This window comes from Numida meleagris, chromosome 7 (assembly GCF_002078875.1).
Source record: "Numida meleagris isolate 19003 breed g44 Domestic line chromosome 7, NumMel1.0, whole genome shotgun sequence".
NCBI classification, from domain to species: domain Eukaryota; kingdom Metazoa; phylum Chordata; class Aves; order Galliformes; family Numididae; genus Numida; species Numida meleagris.
Window position 1 is genome coordinate 2,340,374 of NC_034415.1, and position 16,428 is coordinate 2,356,801.

Consider the following 16,428-nt stretch of genomic DNA (forward strand, 5'->3'; position numbering starts at 1 on the left):
GCTGGAATGAGCTGCCCAGGGAGGTGGTGGAGTCACCATACCTGGAGGTGTTCAAGAAGCATTTAGACATTGTGTTGAGAGACATGGTTTAGTGGGGTTATTGGTCGTAGGTGGATGGTTGGACTGGATGACCTTGTAGGTCTTTTCCAACCTAGCTAATTCTATGATTCTATGAAAGAGTGATGGGGCACTGGAACGGGCTGCACGGTGAGGTGGTGGAGTCACTGTCCAGTCACTGTACCTGGAGGTATTCAAGAAACACTTCGATGTTATACTAAGGGTCATGGTTTAGTGGGCAATATTGGTAGTAGGTGGACAACTGGACTGGGTGATCTTGGAGGTCTTTTCCAACCTTGGTGATTCTATGACTACTACAAGCTCCTCAGAATTGTTCCATTACTGTGTGTGGCAGTGCACTAATAACAAGTCAAAGGCTGATCTGGATCAAACAATAAATACACAAATTCTAAAAGACTTACTAGTATTTGCAGATTTAGCTTAAATGCTAAAAAATAATTACGTTACAGCAATTCAAATATTCTAGTGATCAAGTAAGAAGGAAACTACTTCACGTAGATGAACTACACTCCTTTTAACAGTAAAACTGGAAGGATATTCTACTATCATGAATTCCTAAACTGAATTTGTAGTCAAGAGTAATATTTCCACATTCAGCCAGTCCTCAAAAAGCTGATGCTGGTGTTCAAACATGATATCTGTTACAATCAGGAAGCGTAAAACATCGGAAAGTTTCCCAGAAATACAGAAACCATGACCACCTGTGTTCTATTTTCTATTTTGTCAGGAAAAAAACCAATAGTAATAATAGGGACCCTTTATGATATCCGTAATGCGAATTTTCAATATTCTCTCATTCTTTTTTGATTTGAAGTTACAAATGTATTTTCACAGGAATATCTGTAGGCATAGGGTAATTTGTGTACTTCATTAGCTATGCTGGTAACAAGAACTACAGAACACAGGCTTCAGCTTTGGAATGAACAGTACAGCTTTTACTTCCTGAATGGTTGCTGCAGTAAATACTACAGGGTACACCACCACAGGTTCTTGCATTCTCGTACAAATGTTACCTCCTAAAACTGTCAAACAGCAATATCCCAGTATAATCTGTCAACAGATCAGCTTTATCCTCCTTTCTACCAACAAATATTCCAAGACTAAATTTCCTACACAACTTCTTTCTAATACAACTACATCTGCTGAGAATTTCTCCTGCCTGGTTTCAACAGGGAAAGGCTCTAATTCACATCACTGGGAGGTTTAAGAAGAGCAAGTTGAAGATAAGCCTGAAGTAAGCAAGGTAATTCTGTTATAATTTTGAAACATGGAGCGTTTAACACTTCACCATCTCTCAGGAAAACTACTGCCTTTATCTTTTCCTCTTTCTCCCACTGTACTCCAGTTCTTCCCAGGTGGTAATGCAGAAGACAGAAAATGTGGTGTTTTTTTTTTGTCCCTTCTATCAAATATATTTCAAGATCATATTACGCATTACAGTATACCTCTTCAAAGCTTCTTTCCCTCTCTGTACGAAATAATGTTTTCTAATTTCTCTATTTAAGAAATACTAGTCTCTATTCCTGATTAACTGTTCGGAAAAAAAAAAAAGATACCTGTGGCTGAAATGGCGGAGCTGTGGGCCCCTGCATGCCTTGTGACTGCTCATCCATTCTATCAGGCAAAAGTGTCCTTTAAGGCCTGAAAAGAGAAACATAAACAATCATTATGCTGTAATCCAATTATGCTGTAATTTACAAACAACAAACACCAGCAGTGAAATTGAAGAACTAATATTCTCATTAGCATTCTTGAGTTTACTAACATCTAACTTTTCCTGTTCTGCTGTTTGGAGAAAGAAATTCTCCTATTTCCAGCTGTTCTATAAAATTAAACAAATCTCCACGGACATATGTGAACTTACCGGACAGGCTTCAAACACTCAGAAGACCAGAGCCACACAAATGGCTCTGCCTCATGGAAGCTGCAACAACTCACCACTCTTAGGAGGCATCAGGCCCCTATCAAACTACAAACACCTGGGGCCTGCGGTTCAGACCTCTAGGAAGAGTGGGAGACACCAGATCAGCAGAAGAGTTACAACTGCACGCATACTGTTTGTGCTCTATTCATTTATCTGCAGATTTTAGGGGGTAGGCAAGCAGGGACTGGGGAGCAGGTGCAGCACCCTGCTTTACTGGTGCCCACAAAGAGCACCATGCTGTGTTCAACTGAGCAGAGACAAGAGAAACCTCACCAGCAGCCTTGAATCCAAACAACGTAATCAAGCTTTATATAAGAGGAACCCCACAACTGTTTCAACACATACAAAAACACAAAGCACCTCTATCTGCCACTTGGTCAAACTTGGCAAGGCCTCCAGATGAACAAGAGTTATGTCTGACTGCAAAACTATTCCAGCTTTTCAGTGTTTGACTGATTTACTTCCTGTTTCCAATCCTAGAAGTTCTCAAGACAGTTTGAAATAAATACTCTTCTGGTAACTCTTAAATCTTTACCACCAGGAAATTTCCTAAGATAATTTTGTTCAGATAAATCTGTATACTTCAAACACTGCAGGTGCACCCTCCTGCACACAGAGCTATTCATGTTCCACAAACCTTTCTCTACAATGATCACGCAGAAGTTTTTCATCTACAATTTAATTGAAGTTCGGCATGAAAGCATGCAAGCTACTATCTCTGTTAAAACACAGACACAAAATAAATCTTCCCAGTAATTCCTTTCGACACTATTATAACGGTTGAAATAGCTCCCAAGAGAAAGCAGTGAACCTCAGACAAAGTTTTTTAGAGCTCACTGCAAAACATTTAAGAAATTCTAACAAACCGCCTGTGTTCACAGTAACATCATTCTTACAGCATCACTGTGTTAACATAACTAATGGATAAAATAAACTTTGCAGCTTTGCAAAGTTTCTCGCCATGCTGCACCAGGGAGCTGCGCAGTGGGCAGGACGGGACACACGCAGCCAACCACTATTTGCCCTCACTCCCAACAAAGCAGGCATCCCGTCCATCTCAGTACCACTAACCACTCCCAACGCCACAGCACATATATCCTCCAGAGGGACTGGGGCCCTCAGCAGCCTACTCTTCCTATCCTTAGTATTTCTGCACAGAGAATACAGTGTGGGACTTGGGTTTTCTCTATTAGCTGTAATTAATCCAAAGATAAAAGAGATCCAAAAAAGCAATTTCAGGCAGGTCAGCAGAAAACATGTGATCAAACCGATGCAAGAGGCAAAGCAAATGAGGTAAAAATCGCAAAGATTTCTAAAAATATTAGACAGAGCAGGGAGAAATGAAAACAGCTGGTGGACAGATGCTGCACAACTCCTGCAACTTGCAACTTCCCAGCCAGCTGAAGGACGCCAGCGCTGACAACTTCCTCCAGGCTCCGCCACATCCCCCCTGCAGCCTCCGTGCCAAAGGGCAGAAATCCTAACGCAACCATGCTGAAAACCAAACTTAGCACAAGGCTGCACCTCGTGGCTTGCTTTTAGAATGAAATAAAGAAAGCTGAAGAGGTAACAAATATGTTCTACCACAGTAAGCAAGGAAGACGCATTAACTTCTGGTGTTTTTTGCTGCTTCTGCACAGGAAAGGTAGAGATCAACGGTTTAAGTCCATACATGGAAGTGCTATTATTTCTTTTACTAGATTTTGTCTTTGAAGACTGCATGAGAGATTTGTATTTTAGAGTAATTTGGCATTGTCATTATACAAAATGGCAAGGGTGCAAAAAAATGCCAAGGATGCAAAATCCATCCTTGTACTGTTTGTCAGCATAGGCAAGAATTAGATTTTGCTGCTTGAAGACTGTTTTCACAGAGAGGCATGCCTCTCAGCTCGACAGGAAACTCCAGAGGTCAAAATATAGCAGAGTACTACTTATCTTCAATTTAAATTCAAATAATAATTACTATTCTTCCAAAGATGTTTTTCATGTTCTAATTTACCAGTGAAACGTCACTAAAAATGCTGCCGTTATCACTCACTCAAAACTAAAAAGCAAACAAATACAAGTATTTAAATGTAACAATGTTCTCCTCTTGAAACAACTCCTAGGAGTACCTCCTCCTGCAAATCCAGAACCTCCCTACACAGCGGCTCATGGCAAACCGCCAACAGATCAAGTGAGAGGCAAGGCAACCTCCCCACCAGCACCCAAAATGCCAAATCCGACTAATATTTTCAAACGCGCTTACACTAATCATGTAGGAGGAAAGGCCTCCTTGCCTTCACCACACGACTTATGAAGACGTAGCCAATTGAAGAGTCTTTGTTCCTCTCAAAAAGCGATTTTCGTCATTCTGAAAATTCAAGTAACATGGATTCAGAGCAAGCGCATACAAGCGATGACTGGCTACCAGAACACAAGCATATACACTTAATCTTATCTTTCAGTTAGTGTTGCTAACACTTCGCAAGTCTGAGATGATTTTTGGCTCGCTACCAACGCTTCACATCCTTGTCTTTCCAGATGTTTTAAAACCTGGGTATACAGACAGGAAAACCATTTTTTTCCCCATTTGAAATTGCAATTGCATAGCAACTTCCTTAACCAACACTGTTTTCTCCACACATTGAGTCCACATAACAAGAAAACTGAGTCTTCATTAGTACATTAGATTATGCAAAAAATACAAAGTAGCCCAAAATGCAATTCTCATTCCTATGCCCCAAGCAGAAAGCTCAAATCACATCATCAACACTACTGTTTTTTTTTTTTTAAACAGAAGTCTAGAAATTGTGAAATTTCCACCTGAGACACTTATAAGTGCAGGAGCTGGGAGGGGAGGGAGGAAGCGGGGATGGGGGTGATAGAGCACTGGTGAACGCCATGCAGCGCAGCAAAGAGGTGAATGCTGTGCGGTGCAGTAGAGTGACATACCTGCGATCGGGAAAGCTGATTCACATTAAAATGATGTAATCGCAGGAAAACAGCGTAGGGGAGACAAAGAGGGAGACTACGACAGAATTTTGGTTTTAAAAATACTCTAGAGTTCCTGAGAAATTAAACAAAACTGCAGGCAAGTAATAGCTGGAGTAGGAGGAAGGCAGACATACAGCCTCACCTTCCACTTGAGCAGTACGTGCTTTCTGCTGTACAGCACTGCTAGTCTTCCAGTTGGTGCGCGCTGGCCTCTAACTAGCAGAGGAGACTACCAACGACTCCTATGGAAACCAAAGCAGACAGCCTGCTCCTCAGCAGGAACCAGAGTTCTTTGCTACATTACCCTGGAGGATTTTGTTTAAATAACATTTTTAGAAAAGAAAAAGGTATTGAGAAAAACATGAAATCCCTGCAACTTTTTTCTTCTCCACAACTAAGTCTTTATAAGCAGGGAAAAGTTATCTCAGGAGAGCAAGTGTAACGCACTGCCTAATTGCATGAAACGCAATTTTTCAAACGCTATCTTCACAGCTCAAAGTCCATTAAAGAAATGAAACATATTTCCCAGAATTCAGACTAACGTTTTTCTTTTAACAGATAGCAGTTCTACAACACAAAAATACAGTGCATTCCTGTAGAAAACATCACCAACAGACTCAACAATTTGCGGCTTCTGTACTACGTGCTACGGACCATGATTTTTCAGTTTCGGACCTTAGCTGGAGACATTCAGTAATCGATGTTACAGAATAGACAACGGCTACACTTTAAAAATATAAATAGACTTAAATCAAAGGATTATCGAGTGTTGAAAACGCTAGCCTTCTTTCTGCAGAACATAGATTTAACAACTCCACACAACTGCTAACACCGCAACACAAATTTACACTGCTCAGAAAATGCTGGAGAGGTACATGGTTACTTTAGTTCATTTTCGAAGAGGATGGAATGTCCTTTGCTTAGTTCTGGATTGTGCTGTCAACTAAGGCAGCTATTTAGGGCTTTTTTAGTTTTTACGTTTCTTTAGTTTTACTTTTCGTTTGGTTTTATTTGCTTGTTTTTCTAGAGGACCTCAGCCCTCCATAAGCAACCATCCATTTATCACCTTAAGGTCACGAAGTTGGATTCCTTCGCATCTAGCAAGCATTTTAAATGGCAAACTGTAGTTGCCTAATCTAGTCACCCTGGTTAAAACCAAAGAACAGCGCTCTGGAAACAATGGTTTAAGATTTCCAAACACCTACACATTGCCAGGCCAGCCACACAGGCCCACCTTCCTCAGCACCCGCCTACTTCTGACAGCATCAGAGGACAGAGCACAGCAGCACACAGGCAGTACTCCCACAAGCTGCTCTTAGAATGATGCTATGTCCAAAGCCCTCGTGTCCTTGCTCCATCCACGCATCTCCAAAAGGCACAAGAAAAAAAAACCTACCTAAAATTCTGTTCCCTTATTTCAATTTGGGTAGGTTTTGGGGTTCTTTTTCCCTCTCTTCCAAAACGTAATTGGAAGATGAAACTTGACTCAACTGTGTTAACATACATTTCAAGAAGTTATTCATCCACCTCCACGCCACCGGGATTCAAAGACTCATAATTAATATGCGTCTATTTAACACGAACGGCAGGAGATTTTCATTAATTTTCATGTGTCTTTTCAGTAAATTATTCCTAGTATAGATAAAGAAAATGAAATTCAGTTATATATGCACACGCTGCTACACGATCTATTCACAGAGTTGCACAGTCAGCATTACAAATGATTAAATATGCTGAAACAATTCAAATGTTTGGAAAAAAAAAAAAGGGAAAAAAGCCTATCAATGCTGTTCTACTGCAACTGGTTACGCTTGAGGCTTACGAACAAAATACAATCAAAAAAGCATCTCCTGTTTCCTGCTCACAGGCTCCTGGACAGTGGCCAAGGCTTGCAACACTTGCGCAAGGCATCTGATACCAGGCTCACACAGATTGTAACCCCCTGTGCCAAAACTGAAAACACAGGGCTGCTGCCACAGGAGCAAGACGTTTCAGCATTATCTCCAGCACCAGAAGAACCAGGTGTGATAGCACTGAGCAGCAGCGCTCCCACAGCCCAACCTGGGGGCTACGAGGCGGGCAGGCGCTTGCGGTACAGAAGGGCTGTTAAACAGCACCAAGGACTCTGCAGTTTCTCTTATAAAGACCAAAATGCACAACATGAGTACATGAAAATCCACATTATAGACAATATTTGCAATAAACCCATCAGGCTTCTGGACCAATTCATACCTAGACAGGTTCAGCAAAGAGCACATTTTCCAAGGCTGTCAGTCTAACCTGCAAACAATGACACTGAACACATCCATTGGGAACTAATTCTCCCCAGGGTCTTTTTCATACGTCGCTACTGCTTTAAGAGGCATCTTTTAAAAAGGATTAAAAGCATTTACAACAACTAAAATGTGAAAGAATTAACCATAAACAATTCGACCATCATCCTTGCCCCTTCTCCAGGTCCTCTGCCCTGCCCAGCTCACACTGCTCATTTCTCAAACGCACTACACTTACCACTGGTTTGCTGCTATTAACAGATTACGACATACAGTCTGCAACATGCTTATTCTGTGCTTATTATTTATTTTATTGCTTACTGCAATGTTTGTTGCTGATTATTTAAACTACTCATTCACTTGATTAATAAAGATTTGACCACACCGATTTCTTTTCTTCGCGTTCCCTAAACAGCTAAGTTAGATAAATGCATTAATAAAGCAAAATCCATTTAAGTTCACACTCATTCAAACTCTGCCAAGAAGATCAAGACCTTAATTGGCAAGGGATAAAGTAAACTCCAGACTGGAAGGGCAAGTTAATCATTAGCACAGGGAAGTCTGTAATTTATCCCAATTAGCATATATTATATACTTGAACACATACATGTAGACACGCATTATACATATGCATAATAATATAGAAATATACACATATACACGTCTATCCATAATTATTTATAAATTATGCATATACACACACACAATTACTATTATTAGTTGACTATTACCACTATTATCAGTGGTTAAAATGAAACATTTGTTTCACATTTATAAAAAATGCCTACAATGTGGCAAATACATATCCATTGGTAAATTCTATGCAGAAGCACCAGTATCAGAGAAAAAAAATATTTGTGATGTCTTAAGTGGTAAATATGATTTAATATAGATGTATATACACAAGTAGGATTACCTTAATTTTGGAAAGTGCTTCTAAAAGCATTCTATTTTGAATATACTATCAGCTGAATTTTCTCTGAAGGATGGCAGCTCTGTGAGGACAATCTTGAATTTGGAGGACAAAACAAATTCTCAGCATTTGTTGAGATAAAAGTGGTTATTATCTACCTATATGGAAGTAACTACTCTTCGTTTTTATTGAAAACAAAAATTAACAAAAAATTTACATCCAAATTCCCTGCTCATGAGCTGTGCACTCCAAGCTCTGCAGAAGCAGCCAAATACGCACAGATAGTTAAGCTGAGTTAACTGCTGGTTTAGCAAGAGCAATTTTAGCAGAAGTGTACAAATTAAATTACTTTTTAATTACTTTTTTAAAAAGTAAACGAACACAGTAAGAGTTCACATACAGTTCTGTCATCCATCCACCCACACAGATTCATCAGGCACCCTCTTTATTCTGACCCTGGAAGCACAGGTTCCAGCCACTGCCCATTTCCTAGGAGCCCCCTGTCGATACTGGCTAACAGGAGAAGAAAGGCCACACCTCACAGGTCCATCTCTCTTCCTCTTCACCTGCACAACGTAACAAGTTGTATTTTGTTTTCTCCTCCTCCTCCTCCTCTCCAGTTTCGTCACGCAGGTAGACTCCTTATCTTTCCAGATGCTCCTGAAGGGCTGTGCCTGCACTGACTCGTCCTTGTTCCAACTGTTGGCTATCTCATGGAAACCGATGCAGGATGTGTCCCTGTTTTCACTTTGCTTCTGCTCACCTGGTAAGAAATCTGATTGCCATTTCCTCATACCCAGTAGCAAGTTACATAGGAAATACTTCATTCCCTGCAAATGTTTTCCCTGTGATGCAATCTTGATTCACACATGGCACCTGACCACACTACTACCAGCAGAACAAGCCCTCGGCCGATGCAAGGACAGCAGCCATCCCTGGGGCACCACCACCTCCCTTCCTCCAGCCACATGCACCGGGCCCTGCTCCCTGCCCTGGGAGGAACCCTCGTTCCCTTACTGGAACCAGCCAGAAACCAACCCTGTCAGGAGGCTCCGTTTTTTTCTCCAGATCAGTTCCTCAAATCTTTCCATTTGCAGAGACAGGGATGGAACTGTGATGACAGAAAAGAGAGGGGAAGATGCAGCTGCAGACAGAGCAGCCCTAACTTACATCAGTTAAATCTCTGGTCAAATTATACCTCAAGCGTGAAGTTAGACAAGCCAATCTAACAGCTCACCAGCACCTAAGGTCTCCCTTTCTCGACCACATGATCCTCCTTAGCCATCCTGACCTCCCCAGAACTTCTGCTGAGCTGGTTCAACCCGGAACGCAGACAGGCCTGCGCTCCACAAGCAGCACAAGCTGAGCAAGGCACAGGGGAGGCTGCGAGAGCCTTCGGTCTGCTGAGCAAGGGCAGAAGTGGGAGACAAGGGAGGCATCAGAGGGAACTGAACACCTCCCTAATGGCAACAGTGAGTTACTGCATTAGCTCGCATTTCATTTTACTTCAGCCTTAGGTAGGGATGATAAAAAGTACCTAAATCCAATGACAAAAATGCAGCCAACAGAGAGAGAAAACAATTTACTCAATACAAAGCCAAGAGTTTTGTCAACAGAATACTGCGCGGGTATGTAGAAGTGGGAAACAAAACATACGGCAACAAGTCAAATTACAAAAAAAAAAAAAAGAAAAAAAACCCAAGATTTTCAGAGAAAGGAAGATAAGATGTGATTCGGAAACCCTTACAAACCAAACTCGCCCCAGGCCAACACATGGGCAGAGTGACGAGATGCCCTTTCCCTCGTAAAGGAATAGTTTTAAAACATAACTTCAAAACGTAATTTAAAACCTGAGCTACCCCAAAGATGATGAAATGAAGCAGCACACAGGATCTGAGCAGGAATACCAGCCAGCTTCCAGAAGCTTTCCAGGATCCTTTCACACTACCTCCTAGTCCCACAGCTATCCATGGCCACGGTGAGTGGTGCGGGATCCCTGGGCCCAGAAGCAGAGCACCGGCAGCCAGCACGCTCACCTCTGCAGGCCAATGCACAGCTTCACAGCTGTTTCTGTACTTTGCATTTAACCTCTGCCAGCAAAAGCCTGCAAGATCCACTGCTGTTTTTGGAGTATCCTCAATGACTAATTGTTCGTGCACCGCGGTGTGCGGAGGCTGCTCACGGCTCCTGCTCCCAAGCCCCGATTATCTCCATGAACCTCGCAAGCAGCCCACACACCTAACACACAGTTCTGAATTTCACTCGGGGCAAGTATTGGAAATTCACTGCTGCAAAGACAACTCCTTTTTTGGATCTGCTTTCAGATGAGGAAGAAAAGGGTACAGAAGAAGGGCCTCTACAGGCCAAAATGCTATACATTTTCACACTGTAAGCTTTTACTTATTTTAGAATGAATATTAAGTTTACCTGTGATACTTTTGAGTTCTAGATTTCAAGGAATCAATAGCTTCGTAAACATCATATACTGACAACAGAAATGAACTGAAAATGACTGGTTCATCAACACTGCAGCAGCTCGCTCCGCTTCTCCCGAAGACTTCAGCAAGCATCTAAGCTACAAGCTGTACTCTCATGACATTGTAAAGCAATTAATCTGGTCCTGCTACTAAATATAACAGTAATAACTGTGTTATAAGTCATCCCAAACAGATTAAAGCGAAGAGCCTTGACTGTAAGTTCCCAAATGCCATATGAAGTAAATAGTCTATTTAAATTGCTACCCATAATCAACAGTGAAGTCATTGGTATCAGAAAATTAAACTATGCACAGTAAGATTCTAATGTGTACTACTTCCTTACAAATTTCTCTTTTCTGTGTCTTGTTTAAATTTTTCTAACAAGCATCCTTGCATAAGCATATGTGTTCTGCCTGCCCAAAAGGCAATAATGGCACTTGAAAAACACTGTTTTCTAGCTACTGAAATGGAAGCTGAATTGCAGTTACATTCCAGACACAAAAACACAGGATTACCTTTACTAGAGAAGCAACTTTCTTTAGGAGTATTGCTTTTCTTCAGCTTTTTAGATAGCCTGACAAAAACAATCCTTTTGGTACTTTCTTAAGAAGGCAATGGAGAGTGATGTCGTACTGCACTGCAAAGCTGAAGTACTTCCTACATGGCCAGTGGGGTTCAAATCACAATAAACACAGCAAATGAGTGCTCTAAAGGTTGCCCTTATCACCACTTGGGATTTTGGCCATTTGTTTTCATCTCTGTTGCACAGTGTATGCAACATAGCTTAACTGAACAAGTTTTCTGGAACTTAATCACCAGTAAACTCCTATGACTATTCACAGCTTTAACCTAGATCTCCCTTTCCATGTCAGTCCTAAGCACTACTTCCTGGCAATCAGGAGGGATGTCTGGATAAGCCCCAAACAATCAAAAGATTCCCTTGAACGTACAGAAGTTATTGCAGCTTGATTTTTCCCAGAAGACTTCAAGATAACATGAATTCATCCGTTCAGCACAGATGTTTGGAAGACTGTAAATCTTCAGAAGAAGATTTCAAGATTTCAGAATGCTGACTGCGTTCAGCTCAACTTTGGCACAAAAAAAGAAAAGTACAGGTGGGCCTCACTGCTCCTACGATTCAGGGTTATAGCAAAGCCACAGGTTATAGCAAAGCCTCTGACTGACTTCATGTACTCTGTTTTGACTGTCTTTGGACACCCCTTTCACATGAGTTTCTCATACACTCACATGTCTTCAGCTGAACAACTCTAAAACAGTACTTTTCCCTCCTTCTTTGGAAGGAATTTCTACGACAGGGGTGAAAATCCATTTGTCTAATTCTTGTAGACCCTGGAATGCACTACAGTAAGTCAATCAAAAACAAATTTTCAGTTGATTAAAATTCCTTTTTTTATTTTACACTTCAATGACTAGTTTTTATGTTGAATACAAGGTATCTATAATAGAGGCAGTATCTCTACCCTTTCACTGAAAGTCTCTGAGCATGCTTTGAAAATTCATCTACCCAAACATCAGATATTTCTAAATAAAACACCCCGAGTATTTCAAAATTAAAGAATGTGCAAGTGTTCCTTTGTGCTATTTTCTTCCACTATCAAATATAGGTAAGTGTATATATATATATGTATATATACACACACACACTCACTGCAAGGCTTTAAGTTCTTACTTTAAAGCTGATTGATGCTACTTGCAAGCTTCCCTCTTTCCACAAGAAAAAACAAGTTACCCTTCTGTTTTCAGAGCCCAAGAACTAATTAGGGATTTCTGCTGCATTTCACCCCTTTTGCAGCATGAGTCCAAAACTTCAAATGCAGACACCTCTACAGTACTGCAACTCTGAATTGTTTCCAAAGCAGCAACAAATGGAACGTTTTAAAATTTCACTCTTATGATTCAGTGGAGTTGCAAAAATTCATGTGACATTTAACTATCTGAAGTGTCTGCCTTATGGAGCAATACGTTGTCCACTGTAACTTCTGCATCCCAGCCTTGTCATATAACTATACAGGAAAGACATCAGGTACATCAGTGAAGCTACTATGTATGCATGACCTGAGAAGTAATGCTACTGTTCCAATCTGAGAAAATTGCTTAACAGTTATATTGTGCAAGTAGTTTTATCATTTAAGAACTGATGGCTCTCATGAAACACAAAGCAAAAGCTCAAGTTCCAAAGAAAACTATCCATCCCAAAGGGTCAGTTTGCAGGGGCACGACATGATAGGCAGCACAGGTACATGCAGAACAGAGATCAGATACTATGTAACGTAAGCATGGAGCTTCTGGGATAAATACATACACTGACCTATCTGTCTATTTTTTTTTTTTTTTTTTTTTTTTGATCGTTGGAGGATACCCTGCTCCCAGCGCTTCTCAGTAGGCCTCAGTTCCTCCCGACCTCACGCGCTCGGGAGCCTCAGCACAGCGCGGCCAACCCAAGGCGGAGCTGGCAGGCCAACAGCGGCACCGCACCTACCCCGGGCAGCCAGGTGAGAGGAGCCGGGCACGTGCACGAAGACACCGAGCAGCACCACGAGCAGCAGCCCTTCCCGCAGCACGACCCCAAGGAGCCGAGCCCGAGACAGGCGCGCAACGAGCGGCCAGGCCGCGCCACCCGGGGCGGACCGCCCGCCGCTGGGCATGGCCCGGCCCCCCGTCGCTCCCCGGCTCCCTAGGGAACCGCCAGCCGCCGCGGGCCCAAGGGCCTCCGCGACCCCGGGGAGCCGCTTCCCCAACAGCCGCCGCGACGCCCCAACCCCTCGCTGCCCCGCGGAACGCCGGCTGAGCGGAGGCAGTCCCGCGCCGGGCACCCGCCGACGCCATCCCGCCCCCGCTCGCAGAAAGTTTCTCTCTCCGGCCCGCACCGCTCCCTCCCCTTCAGGCGGGCGGAGCGGCACCCGAGCCGCCCAATGGCGCCGCGAGAACGAGCCCCACCGACCAACGAGCGGCGGCGGGAGGCGGGATCCCGCGGTCCGCCCGCGCGGCGCAGCGGGGGGAGCGCCTCCAGGCGGGCGGGTACAGCCCCGCGCCCCCGGCCCCGCCGCGCCCCGCTCACCGGGAACCCACCTCCGCCTCCGCCCGCTCCCGCCGCGGGGCCTCGGGCGGACGTCGCCTCCTCCGCCCGCCGGCTTCTCCGCGGCCGGGGCCGGGCCGCGGCTCGCGGCAGAGAGCCTAGCGAGGCTGCTAGCCGGCGGCTCGGGCACCCGCTACGGCCCCGACCTCCTCCCCGCTCCCCGCCGCTCCTGCCGGGCCCGTAAACATCCCGGCATCCCCGCGGATAGAGGCGGGGCGGCCGCCGGGCCCCGCCTCGCCCCGCCGCCCCCCTGCCGCCCGTGGCCCTGGGGCGCCCGGCGGCGGCTCGGCGGGGCGGGCTGCGTTCCGCGGGCGGCCGCTTCCGTCGGGCTCCTCGGAGCCGGCCGGGCCCCGGGCGGACGGCCCTGCACCGCCGGCACCCGTGCGGGGCGGCTCGGCCCGGCTCAGCGGTAACGAGCTCGCGAAGGTTCTGCGGCAGGCACCGCTCCCCGCTGCGTCCTCGTCCTGTCGGGCACGCTCGGACCGGGGTGGGCAGCGGCGCTGAAGGCACGGCGCTCGCCGCGTAGCAGAGCAGTAGCAGCACACGCTCAGGCCCCGGGAAGTCAGGGCGCCGGTTCTGCAGTCTGCCAACAGCACACGCCTGAGGCTTTGGCCCAGGCTGCTTTGGAGCACGGCGATGTCAAACAACCTGCTTTTTATTTTCGTTTTGTGGTAGTATTGTCATACTCAAACCATGAGAAGTTGGGTACCGACTGGGCATGCCAGCAGCCAGTGATCAAACCCCTTTTGCTGTCCTTGGAGAAATAAAAGCATTGCAAACAGCGCAGCCCAGGCTGTCCACGTATCCTGGCTGTACTTCACATGAGCACTGTGCCGGGGTTACTTAGGAGGAAGTCGCTGACTTCCAGAACACCACTACTTTGTCAGGTTCCTGGAAGTTTATCCTGCTTAAGAATGAGGAAAAGCAATTTGTTTCCCACGGCAGAGATCGTAAGAACCAACGATGGGAAGAAATAAAGCACAAAGGATACCCACACAATTTCTCAAGGAAGGTTACACAGCACTGTAATGAAATAGCTCTTCCTAAGGTGAAGAAACTTTATGTAAAGGACAACTATTTTTTTTTCTTGTAACAGTTAAAGTTGTACTTACCTAAGTCTCTTGCAGAATAAATAAGGTACAGGCCGGTGTGTCTAGAAAAAGTCCATTCATCTCTCTGTGCAAAACTGCAGCCTGCTTCTGAGGCAGACATGAGCATTCAGATATCTGTGGGGTACGCACTGATAGAAACTCTCACAGATCAAAAAGAAATTATTTTTTGCTGTCTCTCATTTCTCTGGTGTTAATACATTTATTGACAATTCCACACATTTTCTCTTTATTGAAGCACTATGTCATTTGATGCTTTTAGCCAAAGGGGTTTTTTGTTTGGTTTGCATTTGTGCAAGATGTTATTTTTATACCCACGGCACTTAGTTTCATTTTTATTCCTCAGTTTTTCTCCATTTGTTATTTCACTGTAGCTACCATTACTGCATTTCTACAGTGTTCTGACGTCTCTGTTCAGCTGCCCGAACCCAACGGCTGCTTTAGCCTGATACTACCAACTGCTGCAGCATCTTCTCTTTCCTGTATTCCAGCCTCACTTGGTTAAAGAATGGTTGCTTCCATTTTCTTTTTGGTGCTTTGAGAAACCAAAGATCTAAATCTGAATACACTGCTTCATTTAACCAGCCATCATCACAATCATCAGAAAGAGCCTTACCAAAAAAAAAAAAAAAGGCTTTAATAAAATACTGGGCTAATTTTAAATAAAATACAAATTTAAAATTTGTAGGGTGACAAATCTGCCACGTGCTATGGAAGTCGGTCTTCAGACCTGTGCTGTACAAAGGTTTACTTATAAAGGGATATTTTCCTTTGCTTTTCAGTGCACATTTTCACTTTAATAAATCCATCTAGCATTCCTGGTAATGGAGCCTTCACATCAGACAGAATCAGAAAGGCAGAAAAGGCTCTGGAAGACTAGCCTAAGGGGTTGTTAAGGAGCAGCCTTATCTCTGGCAAGTGCTTCTCTTGGAGGCTGCAGGGGACACTGACTAACCGGCTAGCAAAGACTTAGAGAAAACAGATGAAGACATGCTGGAGTTCGGGATCAGAGAGGAAGAACACAGCTCTTGGGCTAAGTCTTACCAGCTGCTGGAGGTGTGGCAAACACTCCACACCTGGAATCAAACAGGCCAGGGGCAGAAGGAAGGAGTTAAGCGTACAATTCCCCATACTGGAGCTTGTTGACAAGTTTGATCCCTGTGGTTACCCTTAGGTAATGTTTGTGGAGATAGAGGGCTCTCATAGGACTCACTGACATTCCCATTTTGGTGACTGCTCGTATCATCTCATTCCACCTCTTTTTGAAATACCTGTTGGTTATATTTGCAGGGTAAGTGGACTAGTTTTGCATACTGAGAAAAGGGTCACTAGGTAAGGGAGAATGTAGAGATGGCAGAGAAAGATCCCGTGAATTACAGAAGGATCCTAAATAATCAACCATATTTTCCCTAGGTATTATACTAGATGTGAGTTCTCATGCATGCAATATATATGGGAGAGTTATAGCTGTCCCCCACTAATTCTAATTTGGGAGTTGATTTTGATCGTCCTTAACAGTCGACTAATGATACTGTAGCAACGCACAGACATGCATAATTTACTGTCAAATTTGGTAAACAA

The 16,428-nt window shown here is 44.0% G+C and overlaps 1 protein-coding gene across 3 annotated transcripts in view; it reads right to left on the reverse strand.

The window, feature by feature from the left end:
• NEK7 (NIMA related kinase 7) overlaps positions 1-13,871 on the reverse strand; it is a 64,173-nt gene extending 50,302 nt beyond the window's left edge. For 2 of the 3 annotated variants that reach the window (XM_021405152.1, XM_021405150.1), the window contains exons 1-2: positions 13,732-13,871; positions 1,635-1,719 (exon numbers count right to left, since the gene is read on the reverse strand). In XM_021405152.1, the coding sequence (XP_021260827.1) occupies positions 1,635-1,691 (57 nt within the window). In that variant the 5' untranslated portion in view covers positions 1,692-1,719; positions 13,732-13,871. Of the gene's footprint in view, positions 1-1,634; positions 1,720-13,141; positions 13,272-13,731 lie in introns of those variants that run through there. The other variant, XM_021405151.1, reaches the window with a different exon arrangement.